This window comes from Schistocerca gregaria, chromosome 8, assembly GCF_023897955.1.
Source record: "Schistocerca gregaria isolate iqSchGreg1 chromosome 8, iqSchGreg1.2, whole genome shotgun sequence".
In the NCBI taxonomy this organism is placed as follows: Eukaryota; Metazoa; Arthropoda; class Insecta; order Orthoptera; family Acrididae; genus Schistocerca; species Schistocerca gregaria.
The window spans coordinates 80387031-80411812 of NC_064927.1; the positions used below are offsets into that span (position 1 = coordinate 80387031).

At 39.8% G+C, this 24782-nt stretch overlaps 1 protein-coding gene across 2 annotated transcripts in view; it reads left to right on the forward strand.

The window, feature by feature from the left end:
- Nucleotides 1-24782, forward strand: part of LOC126284390 (alanine--tRNA ligase, mitochondrial) — a 90746-nt gene that overhangs the window by 17341 nt on the left and 48623 nt on the right. For both annotated transcript variants that reach the window (XM_049983283.1, XM_049983284.1), the window contains exons 7-9: nt 8118-8265; nt 8360-9092; nt 24392-24782. In XM_049983283.1, the coding sequence (XP_049839240.1) occupies nt 8118-8265; nt 8360-9092; nt 24392-24782 (1272 nt within the window). The remainder of the gene's footprint in view (nt 1-8117; nt 8266-8359; nt 9093-24391) is intronic.

Genomic DNA, 24782 nt, shown 5'->3' on the forward strand with positions numbered 1-24782 from the left:
TCACTATTGCCAAAAGCTTTTTCTAAATCTTCAAATGCTTTAAAATTAGGTTTAGCTTTCTTTACTGTATCTTCTGACTTGTAGGTGCAATATTGCCCCAAATGTTGCTATATTTATCTGAAACCCAAACTGATCTTCCTTGAGATCTGTTTCTACCAGTTTTTCCATGCTTATGGTAAACAGTTTGTGTCACTATATTCCAGCCATGACTTCTTAAATTTATTAACTTATAAATAACAAAATAAGATACAAATAAAGGCAAAAACTGAAGAATCTTGGCAGGATTGTGAAGTTACATAAAGGAGGAAATAATTTCAGATACGTGACTGCATTCCTTCCCTCCATCCCACCCCATTCTAGCTGTGCACGCGCATTGACGCATGTTATCTGGCACTTTCTGGCAACAGCTGAAATGAGCCCTCTCTAACAGGTTGCAGGGAAATATTGCAAATGGTGGTTGGAAAAGCATTACTTTCAAAGTAAACTTCCTTTTACGCAAATTGAACAATGTGTGGGAATCTACAATTGATTTCTTAAATCACAGAGTGTTTGACTCTCATTTAAAAATCAATTCTTTGATGACAAGCCATTTAGAAGAATTTCGAGCCAGAAGATCAGACATTTATGTCTTTGTTAAAAATTTTACTGTCATATTTGTGTGATATATCTTAGAAGTCTAATATGCGCAAAAAATATCGGCATTATATGTGAAAGGTTAGCGTATTAACCATATAAACCAATATCATATGTGAAAGTTTTGCTTCTCTTGTAGCAACACTTTGTATTTGAATGTAAACCATTAACTGTTCCTGTTTGTGTGTTCATGCTACTTAACAGTGATGTTGCTATTGGCTGACTACATCACGTGTCCTATGCTCTGAATATCCACTGTCATTGGCTGGCGAGATCACTTGACACGAGCTATAACTGGCTTACAAAATCACACCGCAATCTCGATTTCAATGCTTCGGAAAGTAACATGCGGTGTTTGGTGAAATTCAAATTTATACTTTTGTAATATGAAAATATGCAGCGTACATGATTCTGCATCTCAGTGATCTCCCCAGATGTGTTTTTTTTTTCCTGAGTTTCATTTTACGAAGTCCCAGGAAATTCTAGAACCGTGTATAAAACCATAACCATTCAAAGGATTGATAAGTTTTACAGTTCCGATGGAAAATATACTGTCACTTAACACAGGAAAATTGTGTTTTCACCCGGGAGACAGTGTATTTTTAACCGGGAAATCCAGTAAAAATCAAGAAATTTTTTTCCTTGTCTACATGTACACCCTGTAATCGTGATGGACTTGTCAAAGACTTACTCCCCTTCTCTGCAATCTCTGCAATGGAAGCACTTCTTTTCCACCAATCCGTCCAATCAATACCGTCCTAATTACAGTGCCGAACCCTGCCTCTTCCAGTTTGTGTCACCTTCCAACCGTAGTCTTCCCACCCTTCCCACCTAATCACCTGATAGTCATCTTTCAGGAAGTCCTCACCTCCAACTTAGCATCACCCTTCTTCCCCAGGTCCCTTCCTCAGAAGACTAACCTCTTAGTAGAAGAAAGAACAATAATACACAACCTCAAAACAAGTCCTGATCTAATCATCCTACCTGCAGACAAAGTTTCCACCACTGTTGTCATGAATCGCAGTGACTACCTGCCAGAGGGCCTCTGTCAATTGTCTGACTCCTCCACCTATAAAGTTTCCTAGAGTGATCCCATCCCAAAAGTGCAACACAAACTCCAATCCCTACTTCAAGCCTTAGGCCCTTTCCAGAACATCTCCTCTGAATCCATTTCCCTCCTCACCCCAATGATATTCTGCACACCTACCTTCTACATGCTCCCCTATGTCCACAAGCAAGCAATCCTGGATGCCCCGTTGAGGCTGGTTATTGTGCCCCACTGAAATAATTTTGGCACTCCTTGACCAATACCTCCAATCAGTTGCCTGTAATCTCGCCTCCCACATCAGAGACACCAACCACTTCCTTCATCGAGTCTGCACCTTCCCCAACCCTTTACCTTCTGGATCCTTGCTTGTCATTGCTGATGCCACCTCCCCATACACCAACATCCCTCGATCCCTTGTACCCGTGATCTTACCACCATTGAACACTACCTCTCCCGATGTCCTTCAGACTCCATACCCATTACTTCATTCTTCATACGCCTTACTAACTTCATCCTAACCCACAACTACTTCTCATTTGAAGGAAAGGTATATAAACAAATCTGCGGGACAGCCATGTGCACCTGCATGGCACCCTTCTATACCAATCTTTTTATGGGCCATCTAGAGGAGACCTTCCCAGCCTCTCAAAACACCAAACCTCTAGTCTGGTTCAAGTTCATTGATCATATCTTCATGATCTGGACCCAGGGCCAAGACACCCTGTCTTTGTTCCTTGACAACCTCAACACCTTCTCTCCCATCCCCTTCATGTAGTCCTCCTCAACTCCTCGTGTCACCTTCCCAGATGTTGCCTACCTCCTCTCTGATGGCCCCACATGAAATTCACCGGAACCTTCCCTCCACCACCAGCTTTTGTGAATTGCACAGTTGGGAGCTACCTCCGCTCCTGTAATGATCCCGGCTTCAACCTACAGTAACAATTGCTGTCTCCACAGCCTTCACTCAACAGTTTCAATCCCCTCCGTCCTATCATCTCTTCCACATTCTTGTCTTACCCTGTTTATTTTCAGCCCTCTTGTCAATGTATCCTTTCTTTCCTCATCCTCTGCTTTTTTGTTCCTTTTTTCCACCAGACAGTGTTTGTCTTTCTCCCCACCAGTACACTACTGTCCCTTCCTCGTCCCCTTCCCCAACACTTCCAGATTGCTGCTTGCATCCCACATGACATTGCATTTTGGCCCGAGATGCTGGAGTTGGCGGTTGTGTGTGTGTGTGTGTGTGTGTGTGTGTGTGTGTGTGTGTGTGTGTGTGTGTGTGTTTGTGTGTGTTTGTGTTTGTGTTTTTGTGTTTACTGACAGAGGCTGTGGCCGAAAGCTATATGTGAGTGTCTTTTAATCATGCCTGTCTGCAACTTGTCGTGCCTATGAAAAGTTTTTTTTCTCAGTCTACAAATGATATAAACCTAGGTTTACCTTTCCTTAATCTTCTAAGTCATAAGAGTGAGTATTGCCTTGCATGATCATACAAGTCTCTGGAACAATTACAATTATTTTTCAGTTTGGTGGAATAATGACCTAACTTAAAAAAAGGAGTAATAATAGCTACAGCAGCCAGAGATGGTGGTCATATGTGTGAGAGTTGTGTGAATGTGTGTGTTTTCTATTTATGAAGAAAACTTATACGTACAACAGTCTTTTTGTGTGCTTGTCTGTGACTCGGTGTCTTCTTTATAAAGTGAGTAGCATCCTGTTTGAGGAGCATAATCCTGAGTCGTAGAAAGAATACAGTGTGATTCAAAATTAATGGGACAAAAGGAAAGTATTTCTGTGGCTACAGTAACGACTTTATTTCAGAAATACACATGTAGACTGAAAGGTTAACTCTCACAGTTTAGGTTGGCAGCTATGAAACAATGGAAAGTCACCATTGTCATTCAATGCTGTGAGATCCCTGATAGAAAAGGTGTATTGTGTTGCAGAAAACACAAAAAAAGAAATCAATAACAATTGTTAAAAGACAGTTTTTAACGCAGTTTGGTAAAGCGACACCACATAGTCACCCTGTTTCTGCAGGCCTCACAGCAGTAAGGTACCAAACAGTTAGTACTATTAACTCCATTCTTTGGGCTGTCATAAAAGCAGTACTGGATAGATGTCTGCTGTGTCACAAATGTAGCCCACATTGAATGTCTGTGAATGTCCATAGCAACAGTCGGAGTTAACCTTTCACTCTGTATTTGTATTTCTGAACTGAGGTCATTACTGTAATCAGAGGAATATTTTCATTTTGTCCCATTCATTGTGAATGAACCATGGACCTTGCCATTGGTGGGGAGGCTTGTGTGCCTCAGCAATACAGATAGCCGTAACGTAGGTGCAACCACAATGGAGGGATATCTGTTGAGAGGCCAGACAAACGAGTGGTTCCTGAAGAGGGACAGCAGCCTTTTCAGTAGTTGCAGGGGCAACAGTCTGGATGATTGACTGATCTGGCCTTGTAACACTAACCAAAACAGCCTTGCTGTGCTGGTACTGTGAACGGCTGAAAGCAAGGGGAAACTACGCCCGTAATTTTTCCCGATGACATGCAGCTTTACTGTATGATTAAATGATGATGGCGTCCTCTTGGGTAAAATATTCCAGAGGTAAAATAGTAACCCATTTGGATCTCTGGGCGTGGACTACTCATGAGGATGTCGTTATCAGGAGAAAGAAAACGCGTTCTACGGATCGGAGCGTGGAATGTCAGATCCCTTAATCGGGCAGGTAGGTTAGAAAGTTTAAAAAGGGAAATGGATAGGTTAAAGTTAGATATAGTGGGAATTAGTGAAGTTCGGTGGCAGGACGAACAAGACTTCTGGTCAGGTGAATACAGGGTTATAAATACAAAATCATATTGGGGTAATGCAGGAGCCAGTTTAATAATGAATAAAAAAATAGCAGTGCAGCTAAGCTACTACAAACAGCATAGTGAACGCATTATTATGGCCAAGATAGACACGAAGCCCACGCCTACTATAGTAGTACAAGTTTGTATGCCAACTAGCTCTGCAGATGACTAGGTAATTGACGAAATGTATGATGAAATAAAATAAATTATTCAGATAGTGAAGGGAGACGAAAATTTAATAGTCATGGGTGACTGGAACTCGGTAGTAGGAAAAGGGAGAGAAGGAAACGTAGCAGGTGAATATGCATTGGGGCTAAGAAATGAAAGAGGAAGCCGCCTGATAGAATTTTGCACAGAGCACAACTTAACCATAGCTAACACTTGGTTCAAGAATCATAAAAGAAGGTTGTATACATGGAAGAAGCCTGGAGATACTGACAGGTTTCAGATAGATTACATAATGGTAAGACAGATTTAGGAACCAGGTTTTAAATTGTAAGACATTTCCAGGGGCAGATGTGGACTCTGATCACAATCTATTGGTTATGAACTGTAGATTAAAACTGAAGAAACCACAAAAAGGTGAGAATTTAAGGAGATGGGACCTGGATAAACTGGAAGAACCAGAGGTTCTACAGAGTTTCAGGGAGAGCATAAGGGAACAATTGACAAGAATGAGGGAAAGAAATACAGTAGAAGAAGAATGGGTAGCTTTGAGAGGTGAAGTGGTGAAGGCAGCAGAGGACCTAGTAGGTAAAAAGATGAGGGCTAGTGGAAACCCTTGGGTAACAGAAGAAATACTTAATTTAATTGATGAAAGAAGAAAATATAAAAATGCAGTAAATGAAGCAGGCAAAAAGGAATACAAATGTTTCAAAAATGAGATCGACAGGAAGTGCAAAATGGCTAAGCAGGGATGCCTACAGGACAAATGTAAGGATGTAGAGGGTTATCTCACTAGTGGTAAGATAGATACTGCCTACAGGAAAATTAAAAGACCTTTGGAGAACAGAGAACCACTTGTATGAACATCAAGAGCTCAGATGGAAACCCAGTTCTAAGCAAAAAAGGGAAAGCAGAAAGGTGGAGGGAGTATATAGAGGGCCTATACAAGGGCAATGTACTTGGGGACAATATTATGGAAATGGAAGTGGATGCAGATAAAGATGAAATGAGAGATAATATACTGCGTGAAGAGTTGAACAGAGCACTGAAAGACCTGAGTCGAAACGATTCCCCAGGAGTAGATTACATTCCATTAGAACTACTTATGGCCTTGGGAGAGCCAGTCCTGACAAAACTCTACCATCTGGTGAGCAAGATGTATGAGACAGGAGAAATATCCTCAGACTTCGAGAAGAATATAATAATTCCAATCCCAAAGAAAGCAGGTGCTGACAGATGTGAAAATTACCGAACAATCAGTTTAATAAGTCAGGATGCAAAATACTAACGCTTATTCTCTACAGATGAATGGAAAAACTAGTAGAAGCTGACCTCGGGGAAGATCAATTTGGATTCCGTAGAAATGCTGGAACACGTGAGGCAATACTGACCCTACGACTTATTTTAGAAGCTAGATTAAGGAAAGGCGAACCTAGGTTTCTAGCATTTGTAGACTTAAAGAAAGCTTGTGACAATGTTGACTGGAATACTCTCTTTCAAATTCTGAAGATGTCTGGGGTAAAATACAAGGGAGCGAAAGGCTGTTTAAAATTTGTACAGAAACCAAATGGCAGTTATAAGAGCCGAGGGATATGAAAGGAAAGCAGTGGTTGGGAAGGGAGTAAGACAGGGTTGTAGCCTATCCCCGATGTTATTCAATCTGTATATTGAGCAAGCAGTGAAGGAAACAAAAGAAAAATTCGGTGTAGATATTAAAATCCATGGAGAAGAAATAATAACTTTGAGGTTCGCCGAGGACATTGTAATTCTGTCAGAGACAGCAAAGGGCTTGGAAGAGCAGTTGAATGGAATGGACAGTGTCATGAAAGGAGGGTATAAGATGAACATCAAGAAAAGCAAAATGAGGATAATGGAATGTAGTCGAATTAAGTCGGGTGATGCTGAGAGAATTAGATTAGGAAATGAGACACTTAAAGCAGTAAAGGAGTTTTGCTATTGCGGGGAGCAAAATAACTGATGATGGTCTAAGTAGAGAGGATATAAAATGTAGACTGGCAATGGCAAGGAAAGCGTTTCTGAAGAAGCGAAATTTGTTAACATCGAGTATTGATATAATGTCAGGAAGTCGTTTCTGAAAGTATTTGTATGGAGCATAGCCATGTACGGAAGTGAAACGTGGACGAAATCTAGTTTGGACAAGTAGAGAATAGAAGCTTTTGAAATGTGGTGCTGCAGAAGAATGCTGAAAATTAGACGGGTAGATCATATAACTGATGAGGAGGTACTGAATAGGATTGGGGAGAAGAGAAGTTTGTGGCACAACTTGACTAGAAGAAGGGATCGGTTGATAGGAGATGTTCTGAGGCATCAAGGGACCACCAATTTAGTATTGGAGGGAAGCGTGGAGGGTAAAAATCATAGAGGGAGGCCAAGAGAGGAATACACTTAACAGATTCAGAAGGATGTAGGTTGCAGTAGGTACTGGGAGATGAAGAAGCTTGCACAGGATAGAGTAGCATGGAGAGCTGCATCAAACCAGTCTCAGGACTGAAGACCACAACAACAACAACAACATTGTGAATCATCCTATTATTCTTTCCGTTATCCTCTTAAGTTTAATTATTTTGTTACATACATTTTCCACCCTAAGTGCTTTGTTCAGGAATTCAAACGATGGAAATCCAGGATGTGTCTGTGAGTTGCGTTTGCGAGAGTGTGTATGTGCGCACTTGTGTGTGTCCATTGTTGGTGTTGGTGTGAAAATCTTTTTGTTGTGCCTATCTGTGACTCATCATCTCCGCTATATGGTGAGTAGCAACTTTCCTTCTCATAATATTGTCCATCAGTTCTTTAGCTACTGTTGTTGTGACACCATTTCCTCTTTCGTATGTGTCACATCTTATATCCTTTCCTTCATATCTCGCTTAGTCCCATCATTGATATATTCCTCTCTTATTGATTAATGAATTCTTGACTCCTTTTCTAAGGATATAACATTAATAGTCTTAATTCTTAGATATTTCTTTGGACAAATCCATCTTTCATCAGGACCATGTGGCCATCATACCTGACATTTGTTCCCAGTCATTTTTGTAGTCACAATGTTTTTGCTGAAATATATTTTGGGAAAAACAACCTGTGACATATGACCTGTTGCAGTACTGTGTCTACACAGTTTCATAGTACCTTATGTGAGCCACTGTATAAATCAAATATATAAGGTGATTAAAAAAATAGTGAACAGTAGATGAGTAATTTGTACTTATGCAAACAGAACTGATATGTAGGTTTTTCTGGATGTCTTGGAATAAACGTCTGTACCTTTATAAAAAGACTGTAATGTAGCAGATTTAAGCAACTGGTTTACAATTAAAATGAGCAGTGACTTTTAGGTATTGTTGTTGCATACATTTTTTACAGTGAATAGTATTATTGAATAATTAATGTTGTTGTCCACAGTCTGAAGTTAAGGCGTGTCATCAGGAAAGCTATACATGTGGGTGAAAGATACTTTCATGCAAGAAAATCCTTATTGAGTGAACTGAGTAATTATGTTGCAGAGACACTTGCTGATGCTTATCCAGAAATCCCAAGTAATCTGAAACAGGTATTGCTAATATAAATGAATGTAATCATCATTATTTGTGATAATTACCAGTGTAAATGAAATTTTTCATTTACTTTCTTATATTTAACTGCAGGTGCAGTTAATCATGGGGCATGAAGAACAGCTTCTTGTTGATTTGGAAAACAATGCTGCAGTGGAATGGAAAAAGATTGTTAATGCTAAGCCACACTTGAGTTCTTTGGACATTACTGAAATGCCAGGGCTGGTGTTAGGGTACCAAGAGCTCCAAACTGCTGCAGAAAACCTGATGAAAGATTTAGAGGGAGAAGCTGGGATAAGAAAAAAGCCTGTTTTACCAGGCAGTGTTGTCTTTAAATTGTATGACACATATGGTCTAGATGAGAAACATATCAGAGAATTAGCAGATGCAGAAGGAATCAGTGTAGATATGGAAGGTTTTCATGTGCAACTTGACAATGCTAAGTTAAGGACTAAAAAAGGTTTCATTGTTGCAACAGAAAATGAATTGAATTATGACACCATACTTCAGTTAAGGGAGAATGGAATATATGCTACAGAAGATCAATATAAATATATGTATTCTAAAGAAAATGGTGTGTATATGTTCCCTTATTTGAAGTGCAGTGTGCAAGCAATTGTAGTAGATGGGAAGTGTGTAGAAAGAACACAGCCAGGAATAGAATCCAAGATAATTTTAAACAAGTCGAACTTTTATCATGAAGCTGGTGGCCAGGAAAGTGATAGCGGCTACATGAAACTGCAAAACGGTTTGAAAGTAGCTGTTAACAGTGTAACAAACTGCCAAGGCTACATTCTGCACAAAATTGTAATGGGTACAAAAAGTGGTAAGTTGTGTTTTACTTCACTGTTTCATATGTGACACATTATCTTACTTCTACAGTTTATCTGACAAAACAAAGGAGACTTTGTCATTGTTTCATGTATGTTACCACTGTTCTTTGAAACTCTTGGTACAGTAGTGTTTTTGTGTCAAGTCGGCAGTAAAAATGTTAGTTACTGAAAGTATAAGTTCTATCATGTTCTCTTGCAGATATAGCCAAACTAAAGTTGACAACTTCTAAAAGTACCTGTTAATTTTTCAGTAATTTCTATGGAAATATATTTTTAAATACACATGATGATGTGTTGTTGTTGTTGTTGTTGTGGTCTTCAGTCCTGAGACTGGTTTGATGCAGCTCTCCATGTTACTCTATACTGTGCAAGCTACTTCATCTCCTAGAACCCACTGCAACCCACATCCTTCTGAATCTGCTTAGTGTAGTCATCTCTTGGTCTCCCTCTATGATTTTTACCCTCTACGCTGCCCTCCAATACTAAATTGGTGATCCGTTGATGCCTCAGAGCATGTCCTACCAACCGATCCCTTCTTCTGGTCAAGTTGTGCCACAAACTTCTCTTCTCCCCAATCCTATTCAATACTTCCCCATTAGTTATGTGATCTACCCATCTAATCTTCAGCATTCTTCTGTAGCACCACATTTCGAAAGCTTCTGTTCTCTTCTTGTCCAAGCTATTTATCGTCCATGTTTCACTTCCATACATGGCTACACTCCATACAAATACTTTCGGAAAAGACTTCCTGACACTTAAATCTATACTCGATGTTAACAAATTTCTATTCTTCAGAAACGCTTTCCTTGCCGTTGCCAGTCTACATTTTATATCCTCTCCACTTTGATCATCATCAGTTATTTTGCTCCCCAAATAGCAAAATTCCTTTACTACTTTAAGTGTCTCATTTCCTAATCTAATTCCCTCAGCATCACCCGACTTAATTCGACTACATTCCATTATCCTCGTTTTGCTTTTGTTGATGTACATCTTATATCCTCCTTTCAAGACACTATCCATTCCGTTCAACTGCTCTTCCAAGTCCTTTGCTGTCTCTGACAGAATTACAAGGTCATCGGCAAACCTCAAAGTTTTATTTCTTCTCCATGGATTTTAATACCTACTCCAAATTTTTCTTTTGTTTCTTTTACTGCTTGTTCAATATACAGATTGAATAACATCGGGGAGAGACTACAAACCTGTCTCCCTCCCTTCCCAACCACTGCTTCCCTTTCATGTCCCTCGACTCTTATAACTGCCATCTGGTTTCTGTACAAACTGTAAATAGCCTTTCGCTCCCTATATTTTACCCTGCCACCTTCAGAATTTGAAAGAGAGTATTCGAGCCAACATTGTCAAAAGCTTTCTCTAAGTCTACAAACACTAGAAACGTAGGTTTGCCCTTCCATAATCTAGCTTGTAAGATATGTCGTAAGGTCAGTATTGCCTCACGTGTTCCAGCATTTCCACAGAATCCAAACTGATCTTCCCCGAGGTCAGCTTCTACTAGTTTTTCCATTCGTCTGGAAAGAATTCGTGTTAGTATTTTCCAGCTGTGACTTATCAAACTGATAGTTCGGTAATTTTCACATCTGTCAACACCTGCTTTCTTTGGGATTGGAATTATTATATTCTTCATGAAGTCTGAGGGTATTTCACCTGTCTCATACATCTTGCTCACCAGATGGTAGAGTTTTGTCAGGACTGGCTCTCCCAAGGCCTGCAGTAGTTCCAATGGAATGTTGTCTACTCCGGGGGCCTTGTTTCTACTCAGGTCTTTCAGTGCTCATCATGATGTAGTTCATAAAAATACTGTTACTTTTATTTAAGTAATTTTATCAAATGAACAACCTAAAACTGAACTAAAACAGACCACCAGAATGTCTCCTTACTTTGCAACCGCAGACTGTTGATGTCTATATTCGACATCTTCAAGAAATATAGATGTCTTTGGTTAACAGAAGAAATACGAACTAGGATTTTCCTACCTATTCATTGTTAATACCCATTTCTTTCAATGCTTTTGTGTTTCATTCTGTGACTGTTGTTCCAAACGTTAATGACTTCAACGGCTTCTGCATATCTTTGTCAGTCTGCTATGATTTGCTAAGTTGACAAAATCACTAACTAATGTGGATGTAGTGATTTGATTTTGGGAGGAAAGAAACTAGTGGGACTTCTTGACTAAAAGAGGCATAAATGTATAGTCAGTTTGGTAATGGAGGGAAATGTGGGACTGAGGCATCAATACAGTTAGCAGATTCAAAAGGATGTTGGTTACTGTAGGTGTGCGGAGATGAAGAGGCTTGCACAGGATAGAGTAGCATGGAGACTTTCATCTAATTGGTCTTGAGACTGAATGCCACAACAACAGTGAGGTTCTTCAGAAATTGCAATAGAATTATATAGTCTTCTTTTATATGTCGCTCCAGATACCCTTTGAAACTATTCCATGACTTTTATTTAATTTATAGGGGTTTTAAATAATGGTAAACGTGTGTTTGTTTTCTTTCTTTCTTTTTTTTTTAGTGGTTTGTGATGAACTGTTTCCTCCTACCATTGTTAGTTCTCTTGCATAGCTAGATAAAACATTACAGAGAAAAACAGAAACAGCATTGCACAGGCAACTAGGTTTGAAACATTTCTGGATTGTTGAACAACGTACACACCACAGACAGCTCATTTCGCTTATAAACTTCCAGTACAGAAGAAAATGCATTGTGGTTTGAAGAATGGTTGCATCTGCTGCATCTATCAGTACTTCCTGTTATATACTCGTGAGAGTGGATCAGCAGTTATTATAAAGATGTTATGTGAGAGCGTTTTTATAAGTATAATTTACAATCTGTTGATATTTCACCATGTAGCCTTGGAATAGAATGCTCTGTCTTTGGAATTACATCAGTGGATGCTTGTTAGGTTTAACTGCACCTGTTCAGAATAAGTATTTAATGCAACTGGTTACAAAACATGGCTGTACCAATTTGACATAGACAAAGCTGTTGATATATCCAGTTCCTTTCTGTGATCATCATCTAAGAAGAACAGGTCTCTGCAAATAGAAAATACAGTGAAAGTTTGATTTTACATTTTTCACAATTCTACATCATAAATTTGTAGCCTCTTTGAAAAACCTATAAGATCAGTACTAAAAATTCTCCAATTTTATAAGGTTTACCTCAGTTATAAGTTCCTACTCGAACTCTCACTCATTTTCATACCGTTTTCTTCCTATTGACATTTGATGTGACTGAATGAGTTATGAGTGCCACAAAAGACAGATGGTTCGCACCACAGGCGGTGGTAGAATTAAGGGAATATTTTAGGTCGTTGTGGAGAGGGCAGATGTGAGAGAGGAAATGCTTACGTAATCCACGATCTGTGTTGTCAACATGACTTTTAACATTTAGCTTAACCGTGCAATTATGATATAAGCACTGCTAGGTTTCAGCGGTTATGGAAAAAACAAGATAATCGACGTGAAGTGTCCCGGACCGAGCCAATATGTGACAAAGGGGCTCAGCCACCAACTTTTCTTGTGCCACTTATAATGTAGTCTCGTCTTTTTGCATGTATTTCCAATGTACTGTATTCAGCAACAGTATCAATTGTCAACCTTTTAAATTCAACACTGGGTCTTGAAGATTATGCTCAGTCATAATTGAGGAAATATCACTCATTTCTGGCTAATGATCTCTTATTGGCTGGCGAATTGCTAAATCACCCAATAGCCAGGGCAGCCACCACACCACGCTAAAACATGTAACATGAACTTGCCTACTGTATGTGTAGAAAGGGCGAGTGGTCCCTCAACGACAGGAGTGCAGGTAGGCGTGAAAGGATTTTGTGAAGTGCTGAAAATATATTTTTCGTGCAGATGTGCTATGGCAGAGATGTCACACAGAAATAGAACAAGGGTTTTGCAATAGTACATTTTAAAGTCTTTCAGCTTGAAATCTGACACGATACAGTTGCTACAACTGCATACACTACTCATGTATGTGCTTTGCACCACACGCTGTAGTTCGTACAGGTTGGCAGCAGTGATAGAGGTCATGAAGCAAAGCTATAGCAACTGAGCTTTCTTTCAAATTTCATTTTACACAGTGCACGGAAATACACTGAGCTGACTTCTAATAAGCCTGTGACTTCGATAGGGGAAATAAATTCATTTTTACAAGAGTCTGTTTCTCACATCAAGCCTAAAATAACACTTTAACAATGGTGAGCATATGAAGTGCATTAAACAATAACAAAAGTGGTGACAAAGTTTTCATTAAGCAGATGTCCGCATTTATGCTTATGGTTTAACTACCTAGTTGCTGTGATGTTTTCAGTTTAATCCATCGTGTTCATAATTTTTGCCATTTTCTGGGTGAGCACGAAGAATTCTGAAAACTTGTGTTTTGAACATACTATTTGTGGTCATAGCATGATGGAAAATAGCTCGATTACCTTGTACCCAGATTCCAGTTTCAATTTTTTGAAGGCTTTTTACTTCCTGTTACACATTTGTGATTTTTTTAAGAACATGAAATTCCTTATTGCGAATTATTGTGTAAAGATTGTATTGTACAGTTAGTTTCCTTCACTTAAACAGACTTTGTGCAAAGTATTGGAGTGGACTGTAATTTTTAATCATAAATGGCAACTACCTGTGTTTTTGCTCATATTTTGAAAAATTTTAACGTTTCCCTCAATTCAGCAGGTTTCCTCAATTTTGGGTTTTGTAAGTCTGGACTGCACGATAATTTGAAACAGGTGTTTCACTGTAATCCTGCATCTAAATGATATTCTACAAACCATTGCAAAGTGGATGACAGAGGGTGTTCATCACTTGTGCTGTGGTTGGAGTCATTTCAGAATTGTATTTAAATAAAATTGGGTGGCAACACAAGGTAAAATAGTGGTGTATGTCTTCTCATAGTTTCCAACTGAATATAAGAGAATTTTCTGTGGATGTATTTGCATGGGGTGTTATTCCATCATGTGGTGCCCCAAATTCAAACATTTCTTAAGGTATTCTGAATTCACCCCCTTGTATGTGTTCTTTATGGCATACATGTAACTCTTTTTCTCATACACGGTGAGGGGGGAGGGGAGGGTGCATTTGTTGACATCTTTTTGAGTCCCTCCTTTTGGCTGTATATGCCTACAAAACGTGTCCAAACCTCCTCTTCATGGAGGCTCATAATGGAATTTTTTGGAAACTCATGAAGCCAAGGTAAAGTTTTCACGGCCTAAAACATGTGGATGAGTTATTGTTGTACTCAAGAATGTTTTGTCTAAGCCTGCTTTAGGATTGAGAATACTAACTGCTGCTTCTCAGTATATTTATTCCGGGATGAAATTTGTCATAAATAATATATCTACTTTTTTCAAACTGACATCTCAGTTCATGAAATCAGTACTACACAAATACACTCCTGGAAATGGAAAAAAGAACACATTGACACCGGTGTGTCAGACCCACCATACTTGCTCCGGACACTGCGAGAGGGCTGTACAAGCAATGATCACACGCACGGCACAGCGGACTCACCAGGAACCGCGATGTTGGCCGTCGAATGGCGCTAGCTGTGCAACATTTGTGCACCGCCGCCGTCAGTGTCAGCCAGTTTGCCGTGGCATACGGAGCTCCATCGCAGTCTTTAACACTGGTAGCATGCCGCGACAACGTGGACGTGAACCGTATGTGCAATTGACGGACTTTGAGCGAGGGCGTATAGTGGGCATGTGGGAGGCCGGGTGGACATACCGCCGAATTGCTCAACACGTGGGGCGTGAGGTGTCCACAGTACATCGATGTTGTCGCCAGTGGTCGGCGAAAGGTGCAGGTGCCCGTCGACCTGGGACCGGACCGCAGCGACGCACGGATGCACGCCAAGGTCGTAGGATCCTACGCAGTTCCGTAGGGGACCGCACCGCCACTTCCCAGCAAATTAGGGACACTGTTGCTCCTGGGGTATCGGCGAGGACCATTCACAACCGTCTCCATGAAGCTGGGCTACGGTCCCGCACACCGTTAGGCCGTCTTCCGCTCACGCCCGCCTCCAGTGGTGTCGCGACAGGCGTGAATAGAGGGACGAATGGAGACGTGTCGTCTTCAGCGATGAGAGTCGCTTCTGCCTTGGTGCCAATGATGGTCGTATGCGTGTTTGGCGCCGTGCAGGTGAGCGCCACAATCAGGACTGCATACGACCGAGGCACACAGGGCCAACACCCGGCATCATGGTGTGGGGAGCGATCTCCTACACTGGCCGTACATCTCTGGTGATCGTCGAGGGGACACTGAATAGTGCACGGTACATCCAAACCGTCATCGAACCCATCGTTCTACCATTCCTAGACCGGCAAGGGAACTTGCTGTTCCAACAGGACAATGCACGTCCGCATGTATCCCGTGCCACCCAACGTGCTCTAGAAGGTGTAAGTCAACTACCCTGGCCAGCAAGATCTCCGGATCTGTCCCCCATTGAGCATGTTTGGGACTGGATGAAGCGTCGTCTCACGCGGTCTGCACGTCCAGCACGAACGCTGGTCCAACTGAGGCGCCAGGTGGAAATGGCATGGTAAGCCGTTCCACAGGACTACATCCAGCATCTCTACGATCGTCTCCATGGGAGAATAGCAGCCTGCATTGCTGCGAAAGGTGGATATACACTGTACTAGTGCCGACATTGTGCATGCTCTGTTGCCTGTGTCTATGTGCCTGTGGTTCTGTCAGTGTGATCATGTGATGTATCTGACCCCAGAAATAAAGTTTCCCCTTCCTGGGACAATGAATTCACGGTGTTCTTATTTCAATTTCCAGGAGTGTATTTAAAGTCAGTCACTTTGGGTCAGAAAAGTATCCCTTACTCAGGAACACATTTCCAATAACTTGCCAGCAGCCACGAAAACTAATAAAGTTCAGTTTAAGAGGAGCATAAAGGATTTATTGGTGGCCAACTCCTACTCCATTGACAAATTTCTCAGTAGAACCAACTGAGCATATATATTATTAGTAATATCAAACTATGTGAGTTTTACATAAAATCTGTCATTTGTATATCTTGTAAACTAAGTTTTATCTATGCTGTGTTACTACCTAAGAATTATCATGTGCAGCCGGCCGGAGTCGCCCTGCGGTTCTAGGCGCTACAGTCTGGAGCCGAGGGACCACTACGGTCGCAGGTTCGAATCCTGCCTCGGGCATGGATGTGTGTGATGTCCTTAGGTTAGTTAGGTTTAATTAGTTCTAAGTTCTAGGCGACTGATGACCTCAGAAGTTAAGTCGCATAGTGCCTAGAGCCATTTGAACCAATTATCATGTGCATCTGAGTGTATTATTTGACTAACTTTGTATCCATAAGGACCATTTTGCTTGGGATCTGTGAAAGATACATTAGCATATCTGCTTTTCATTGTAAACATGTATCGTGCATTTTTGTTTTATGACATGTTCTAAATTCTTGAGCATCTCCTCAATATGGATCTATGAAATAAAAAGTGCACCTAATCTAATCTAAGAGCAAACATCTTCATTCGATTTGTATCCTTTAGACTTGAAAGCAGATGCAAAAACTCTGCTTATTTATGCTCCTTAATAGTGTTATTGTGCTGTAGAGTATGTAACACAAATATAATACAATGTGTTCCACATCGAGGATTAATCAGAAAAGAATAATTTTGCTTATTAGGCCGTGTCATTATGAAACACTAAAATAACTTAAATGCCCATGTTTTGACTGACTTTGCAGCAATCCTCTCCAGAGCAAGTTAGTCACCCTGAAGAGGACAGCTGCAAACTTGGTTGAATTGTCAGCATTTTAGTAGTTTTAGTGTTTCATAATGAGGCGGCCTAATACCTAAAATTAGTTTACTCAAACTGGCATTGGCTGTGGAAGTCTACAAACTTACCTAAGTATTGCAATACACCAGTTTAGGCAGTAAAATGTTAACTCTGATAGACAAAAGTCTCTCTCTCTCTCTCTCTCTCTCTCTCTCTCTCTCTCTATCTCTCTCTCCCTCCCTCCCTCCCTCCCTCCCTCCCTCCCTCCCTCCCTATCCTTCTCTGAAGCTGGTAATGAGTAACCAACTGAATAAAGAGAAAGCCAGTGTTGTCTGTTGCATGACAACATTTCCAACTGTACCGTAGTACAGGCAGCAGTCTCTTTCAAGATCCCTGATGTCTGTAACAACTTTGAAAAGGGGATGGGAGTGTAACATAGTCCTTTAAAAGCCATCCTCCTTCTGAAGTGCTAGTACTGCAAAGAGCCATCATGTGATCGTTTAGTACTGATAACCACTTTTTTTTCCATTGCTGTACATGGAAAATAGTTGCAGGTCATCCAAGAAAAATAAACTGGTTCGACATATTGGTCGTCAGTCTTGGAACATTTTCATTGACATGATAGAAGAAGAAATTATGTTTTGGAATTTTGTTTTGTCAATTATACTAGTGTGTTATAGAAAGTGAGGAAGCAAAGGAACCATTGTAACAGAATAAGAATGACTCAAACTTTTAGTAAAATTGATTTAGTTTTAAAATTTCCTTCTTAATTAGACAGACAGGAGGTAGGAAAAACAAAAGGTTAACATGTACATGTGCTGAATTGAAGGAAAGGTCAGTATTTAGAATCACAGACATAAATCACAGGAAACTATAAGTGTTGCTATTTATAATTCTTTAGTTACAAATCATTGTAATACGTAAAATTAATCTACCTTTGTATAAAACCTTTCACAGCTGTATATACTGTTTGCTGGTTTCACTGAGAAACACTGTGTAACCTAGTTACTCTTTCCCGAATTGTATAAAAATGGCATCCCATCCCATTCCATGGCCTACTCCTGATTTTGACCTACAGGAATTATGTTCATATCATTTCATATTAATAGCAGAAACATTCCTGGCCCATCCATAGTTGTCACTGGTCACTTAGTAAACAAAATTTCTTTTGTATCTAGATGGAGAGCAGATTTTAATGAAATCAACAGGTTGATAAGCAGATCACAAAGTCAGTTCGGCATGAAGTAAAAGATAAATTTTTATAGATGGCACTGTCGAACACATTTTCTCAAAAAATCTAGTATTTTTTGAGAGTGGGTCAACAATACGCATGAAAATTTTAAATGAAATCATTTTGCTTTTGGCTCTTAAAACATTATGTATTGCATTAGCAATTCAGACATATGGTTATTTTTAGGCATTGTCGGATGTTGTGACACACTATATAATACAAAGCTGTGAAATGCTGTGTTAGATCAGTTGCATGTTGTGCCATGAATTTATCTGCTGTTCCACATGTCAGAAAGGTGGCAAAATAATTATATAAAAACTTAAGTTTATATTTCACATTACAGGTGTGTTAAATAGATCACATATAGCAACACAGATGTGTTCCATAGGGATCAGATCAGATGAATTTGATGAAAATAACATCAATACGAATTCAGTATTGTGCTCATCAAACCGCTGTAGCACGATACTGGCCTTACGACACAGACAGTTACCCTGCCACACGATACCGTCACCTTCGCAGAAGGTATTGAGTGTGCAGTGATGTGTGTGGTGCACACAATGTTCACACAGTCCACAGGTGTAACGGTGCCTTTGATTGCTGCCGCAAGTCCCACAGAAGCTCAGATGAATGTCCCTCATAACATAATACTGCCACTGCCGGCCTGTGTCTGTGAGGCAGGGCAGCTGCTCACTTGGTGATTGTATATCGTGTCAAATCAGTTGACCTGGGTTAACAAAGAAACCTACTTCATCCAACCAGCTATCATATGTTCATAAATTCACAATCCAATCTCAGTGATCCAATGCCCACTGCATTAACAATTGCCGTCGTCTCGGGGTCGACGTGGAAATATAAAAGGAACTGTCTGTTGTGGAGTCTCATGTTCGACAAAATGTGCCGAATGATGTGCTGCAAAACACTCGTACCCATGCCAGTGTTGTACTCTTGTCACAAATTCTACCAGAGATTGCTGCATACCTGCGTTTGGAGTGGGCAAGCCTCCAAATTCTGTTGAGGAGAAAGTAAATTTGAAGTGAATGTGAAAATTCTTAGATCCTTAGAGATACTTCTTCTAGACTTGTGGTTATTTCCTAAACATACAATAATTATACTGCAGAATAAACACTGTATTTACTTTAGGTGCACTGCTCCAGAAGGTAATTCTGTAAGGCAGCAAGGAGTGAAAATATGCAAAGTCAGTCTGCACACATGACCTTTGGCCGACATGTTTGGTAGCTGAAGTGTTAAGGGACTGCTCATTAGAAGCCCTATATCCGGTTCCAGTCTTGGTGTAGCACAAATTTTCAGCTTTTACCATTGCACTACAACAGCGCCCAGTGGAGCTAGTCATCACGATTTCCCACCCGTCCTTCCCTTTTGTCTCCTTTCCTTTGTTTTGTGTTCACGTAAACCTTTGATCTGCCACCTCCACATCTCAGTGTACTCGGAGACTTTTCTCACCGTAGTTGGGAGGTAAAGTTGCTGAAACACTCTTATAGCCAGGGGAAGGTAGGTCAAAGCCCTCCTCAGTTACACCCTAGCTTTTCCAGCAGCAGTTCTAAGTACCTTTGATGTTCTGAGAAAAGGCCTCCTCGACTTCAGATGTTGCAGTTGTGATTCGTGCCCATACGGAGGATGGCTTCTCTCTGGCTACACTGTCTTTATTTGTTCATTCCCAGCTATTTCTCTTTGAGCAACCTCGAAGGCTTCACTGAAAGCTATGTTCACCTGCTTTAGAATATGTTGAATTATACCAAACAAGATATGCATTCTTCTTCTTCCTGAAACATTTCTGCTTATGCAGGTTGTTCACAGAGCCTATTCCAAGCTTCTGTTTCCTCCCATAGTCTACCATTCAGCATTGCCTCCCATTCCAGTCCTCTTCTGTCCACATCATCCTTCACCTGGTCTGTCCATCTTATCCGTGGTCTTCCAATTGGTCTTCGTCCAGATTCTGCCAATTCTAGGGCTCTTCTTGTAGGTCTTTCTGGCTCCATTCTTTTAATATGGCCAAACCATTTTAAGCTCGTTCCTCTCCATAGTGTCTTCGATGGGCTTGACCTACAGGGTGTTTTGTATCTTATCCTATCCCTTCTTATTCTACTGGAATCCCTCATAGAAAATGCATCTCTTTTGCTTGTATTCTTCTCAGGTCTTTCTTCGTTCCAGTTCAACAATTTTATCTGTGGGTCAAAACTGGCAGATAATATGACTTGTATATTATGCTCTTTGCTTTGGCAGGTATTTTCCAGTTTCTAATTATGTCTGACAGATGATGATAAAATTTTGAACAATTTTGTATTCTGTCCAAAATTTCATCCTTGATGTTTCCTTTCTTGTTTAATTTACTTCCTAGGTACTTGAATGCATCTTCTTCTTTAATAATTTCTCCATTACAACTTCCATCCTTCATTTCTTCTTTTTTTCCTACCATACTATATTTATTAAAATTAAAAGTTAAAACAGTCTTGGTCACAATCTTGTTAAAATATTTTTTAATTGGAGTGAGTGACTGGTTTCGACTTTATGAAAGAGTCATCTTCAGACTCCAGAGCAGTGGATGGACACTGCTAGATGAGTTCCGTCGACCCTTGATGGTCGTGAGCAGTTACACGAGCGTCGAGGGTCGACAGAACTCGTCTAGCATTGTCCATCCACCGCTCTGGAGTCTGAAGATGACTCTTTCATAGAGTCGAAACCACTCACTCACTCCAATAAAAAAATATTTTAACAAGATTGCGATCAAGACTGCTTTAAATTTTAATTTTGACAAATTGTAATATTGCTGACTATGTTTAAAAAAAATTTATACTATATTTAATTTGCAATTGCAGTCTGTTCAGAATTATTTTAGGATTGACAGTTTGGTAGGAGCATGTGGAGTCATGGAGTAGATTTGCCGCGTCCCACATGAAAAAAAGGCCACGTGATCTTACATTCCATTCAGCTCACTGAAACTCAATGACTACTTACTGTAATAACACGGAACTTGCATTTATGTGTTCTGGAAGCATTGCACTACGTTTTCATTTTAGTTTTGTTTGTGGCAACTAATTATTAAGACATCATACTGGTAATTTATGAAAATCCATTTTGTGACAACATTGTCGAAATTTTAATGTGCAGAAAACTTTTTTGTTGCTGAATTTAGTTGAATACTTTAAGTGAATGAAATCATAAGAATACGTAAAATATTTGTCTGCTTCAAACCAGAACTTTGTCATAGTTTTCCAACACGAGATAATTTCGCTTAAATATTACACCCTATCATTCACTCTCCCGTCAAGTACCTGTACAGTTTTGTTGCAAGAAATGGGTCACTGCATTTATAATTAAACTATTGTTAATTTTTCTGATTGATCTACATATGTCTAACAAAGTAACATATAATGTAATTGATGATATGAATATAATAGAGGGAAACATTCCACGTGGGAAAAATATATCTAAAAACAAAGATTCTGTAACTTACGAAAGCGTTGGTATGTTGATAGGAGACAATAAAAAACACACAAAAACACACACAAATTTCAAGCTTTTGCAACCCAAGGTTGCTTAGTCAGGAAAGAGGGAAGGAGAGGTAAAGACGAAAGGATGGGGGTTTTAAGGGAGAGGGTAAGGAGTCATTCCAATCTCGGGAGTGGAAAGACTTACCTTAGGGGGAAAAAAGGACGGGTATACACTTACACGCGCACGCACACACACACACACACACACACACACACACACACACACACATATATATCCATCCACACATGTACAGACACAGGGAGACATATGTCTGCCTGTGTCTGCAAATGTGCAGATGGATATGTGTGTGTGTGTGTGTGTGTGTGTGTGTGTGTGTGTGTGTGTGTGTGTGAGTGTATACCTGTCTTTTTTTTCCCCCCTAAGGTAAGTCTTTCCACTCCCGGTATTGGAATGACTCCTTACCCTCTCCCTTAAAACCCACATCCTTTCGTCATTCCCTCTTTCCTGATGAAGCAACCTTGGGTTGTGAAAGCTTGAAATTTGTGTGTGTGTGTTTGCGTGTTTTTTATTGTCTCCTATCAACATACCAACACTTTTGTTTGGTAAGTAACAGAATCTTTGTTTTTAGATATATAATGTAACTGGATAGATAAAAAAAAAATCTACTCGCCAATTGGTGGCAAAAAGACATATATAATGGTATTTAAATTTGCAAGCTTTCAGAGCTAGTGGTTCCACCTTTTGCGGTAAGGGTTGAAAGGGAAGGAAGAGGTGGGAAGGAAAAGAACTGGTGAAGTTTAGGAAATGGGGAGGGTTTGGAAAATTCGACCAGAGTCCCTGGTCAGGGGAGATGTTCAGGTCCACAGTTAATGATTATATCTATTTCGTAACATTAGCCTTCGTGAGATGAGTGCTTAAACTCTTAGCTGTAAACCAATAATTGTAGCCCTATTCAGCTTTCATTTGAGCTTTGTCTGGTAAGATTTAATCCAGATACTGGGTTAGGCTGTGTTTATGGTAAGAGATCATTGAAGTTTTTGAACCAGCCTTCGAAGTTCATGGAAGATCTTTCATGTATATTAACAAGAGTTTTCTCAATGTCAATCCTTGTGGGACCCATATTATGTCCTTCAAATGTGTGGTTAGCTTCTTACCTGCAACGGTCTGTCTGAGAGACCCTCTGCTTCCTGTTAGGAAGGTAAGGTTCATTCTGAACAAGAGGAATCAATTGATGTTGTGAAGCATACAATCAAAGGCTTTGGAAAGGTTACAAAATACACCAGTGTAATAATTTTTCTTGTTAAGCTCTGCCAGGGTATCATTTGTGAGATCTAGTATGACTTCCTTTATGGATAATTCCCTAAAAAGCCAAACTGAGAGGCCTTTAACAAGTTTGCCCCATTCTTTTTTTAATACAACTGAAGTGCACCATTTCCTAACTACTCAGTTTTCCATACATTCTGCTCTTCCTAGTAATTGGGGAACATGTCACCCTTGGACTTGAGTGTCTATAGAGTACACAGATATTCTGTTTTTCCATGATTTTTCCTATGTGGACTTTTTCATGAAGAGTATATAGATCATGGATTCCACTGGCTATACATCAATGTAATCATGACTGTGTAACTTCCTGTGTCAGAGAGCGAGTAAATGCTGTTTACAGAAGTTTTACTGAGATACTCCAGTTCTTTTCAGAGCAACCCTGATCCAGATTTTTCTTGCTCTTTCTGCTAAAAGTTTTATCACCCCACACTTTTGCTGTTTATGAAGAATAATGTTACTAATGATCCACGTGTGTGGTTTTCAGCTAAACTCTGTGACCAATGCTACCATTTTCTTTCCTGAAGAACAGCTTACAAAGAAAGCTTAATATGCACCTCCTCCACAGTGAACTGTATCGTCACACTAACATTATTCAGACATTTGGGAAAAACAACCAGTTCATTTTAGACATGAATAACTGTTGCTCCGCAGATGTACTTGTGTAATCATTAAGTCTGCGGTAACAGTTGGACACCAACTGAATAGTGTAACTGTAGAAACGCGAGGTCTTTTGTAAAGTAGCACATTCTCTGTGTATTATGTAAAATTGTAATTTTCAGTCTGTTTAAATCTAAATAAATGTGTGTGTGTGTGTGTGTGTGTGTGTGTGTGTGTGTGTGTGTGTGTGTGTCCTTGATGAACATCTGAAGCTACTTATTATTAATGACAAAAAGTTACTTATGGAGCATTAAGAAGCAGTTTATCGTATTAAGTTCCTGTGAGTTCTCCGTAATGATGTCTGCATAACACTGTGTACTGAATAAATGAAGTTTTGTTTCTGTCACCATTCTCATAAATTCATTCACATGTCACAAGCCTTGTTTAGAAAATAACCACTTTACTAAATTATGTAGGTATAATTTATTGTTTTTCTTCCTGACTTAAAATGGCAACTAATCTGTTAACAGCAAAATAAAACACTATGTCACACACTGTGGTCAACAATGCAGAGAAATTAAAGTAGTTTTCCTTCACATAACACTTTGAGTGAATAAATTTTATTAAATATAGTGTGTATGACATGGTGGTTCATTCTGCTCTATTAATGAAAGGTTGCATAACAGCAAATTTTTAGACAGTGACATGGAAAACTTCTATTTAGTCTTTTCTTCATCCTACACATGTGCTAGCTAATGGCAGGTATGTTTTTCTGTTTGTTATTTGTCAATTTTTCACAATTGAGTGCAAGATAGCCATAGTATGCTGTGTACTTTTCATTGCTTTCATAGGGGAGAATGGTGCATAACTATCTGTTTGCTCATATTTTACAGATATGTCTGTGTCTGTCGGTGATGAAATTACCTTGTGTATTGATTGTGACAAAAGACTTGCTAACATGCGAAATCACACTGCGACTCACTTAATTAATGCTGCTTTAAGAAGAATTTTGACAGTTACATGTCAGAACTCAAGCCGTGTGACCTGCAAGGACCTATTTTTTGATTTCTCAGTTTATGGAGAGGAATTTGGAACACAACAAGTGCAGATCCTGGAGAAAGCACTTAGAGAGCTTATCAGTAGTAAATTACCGGTGAAGCGTAGGTCTGTTTCTGAAAATGAGCTTCTGATGCTTGGAAATGTTACGTGTGTGCCTGGAGAAGTTTATCCAGAACAGGGCATCTATCTCATAGAGGTGGAATCAGAAGATAGAATTGTGTCCAG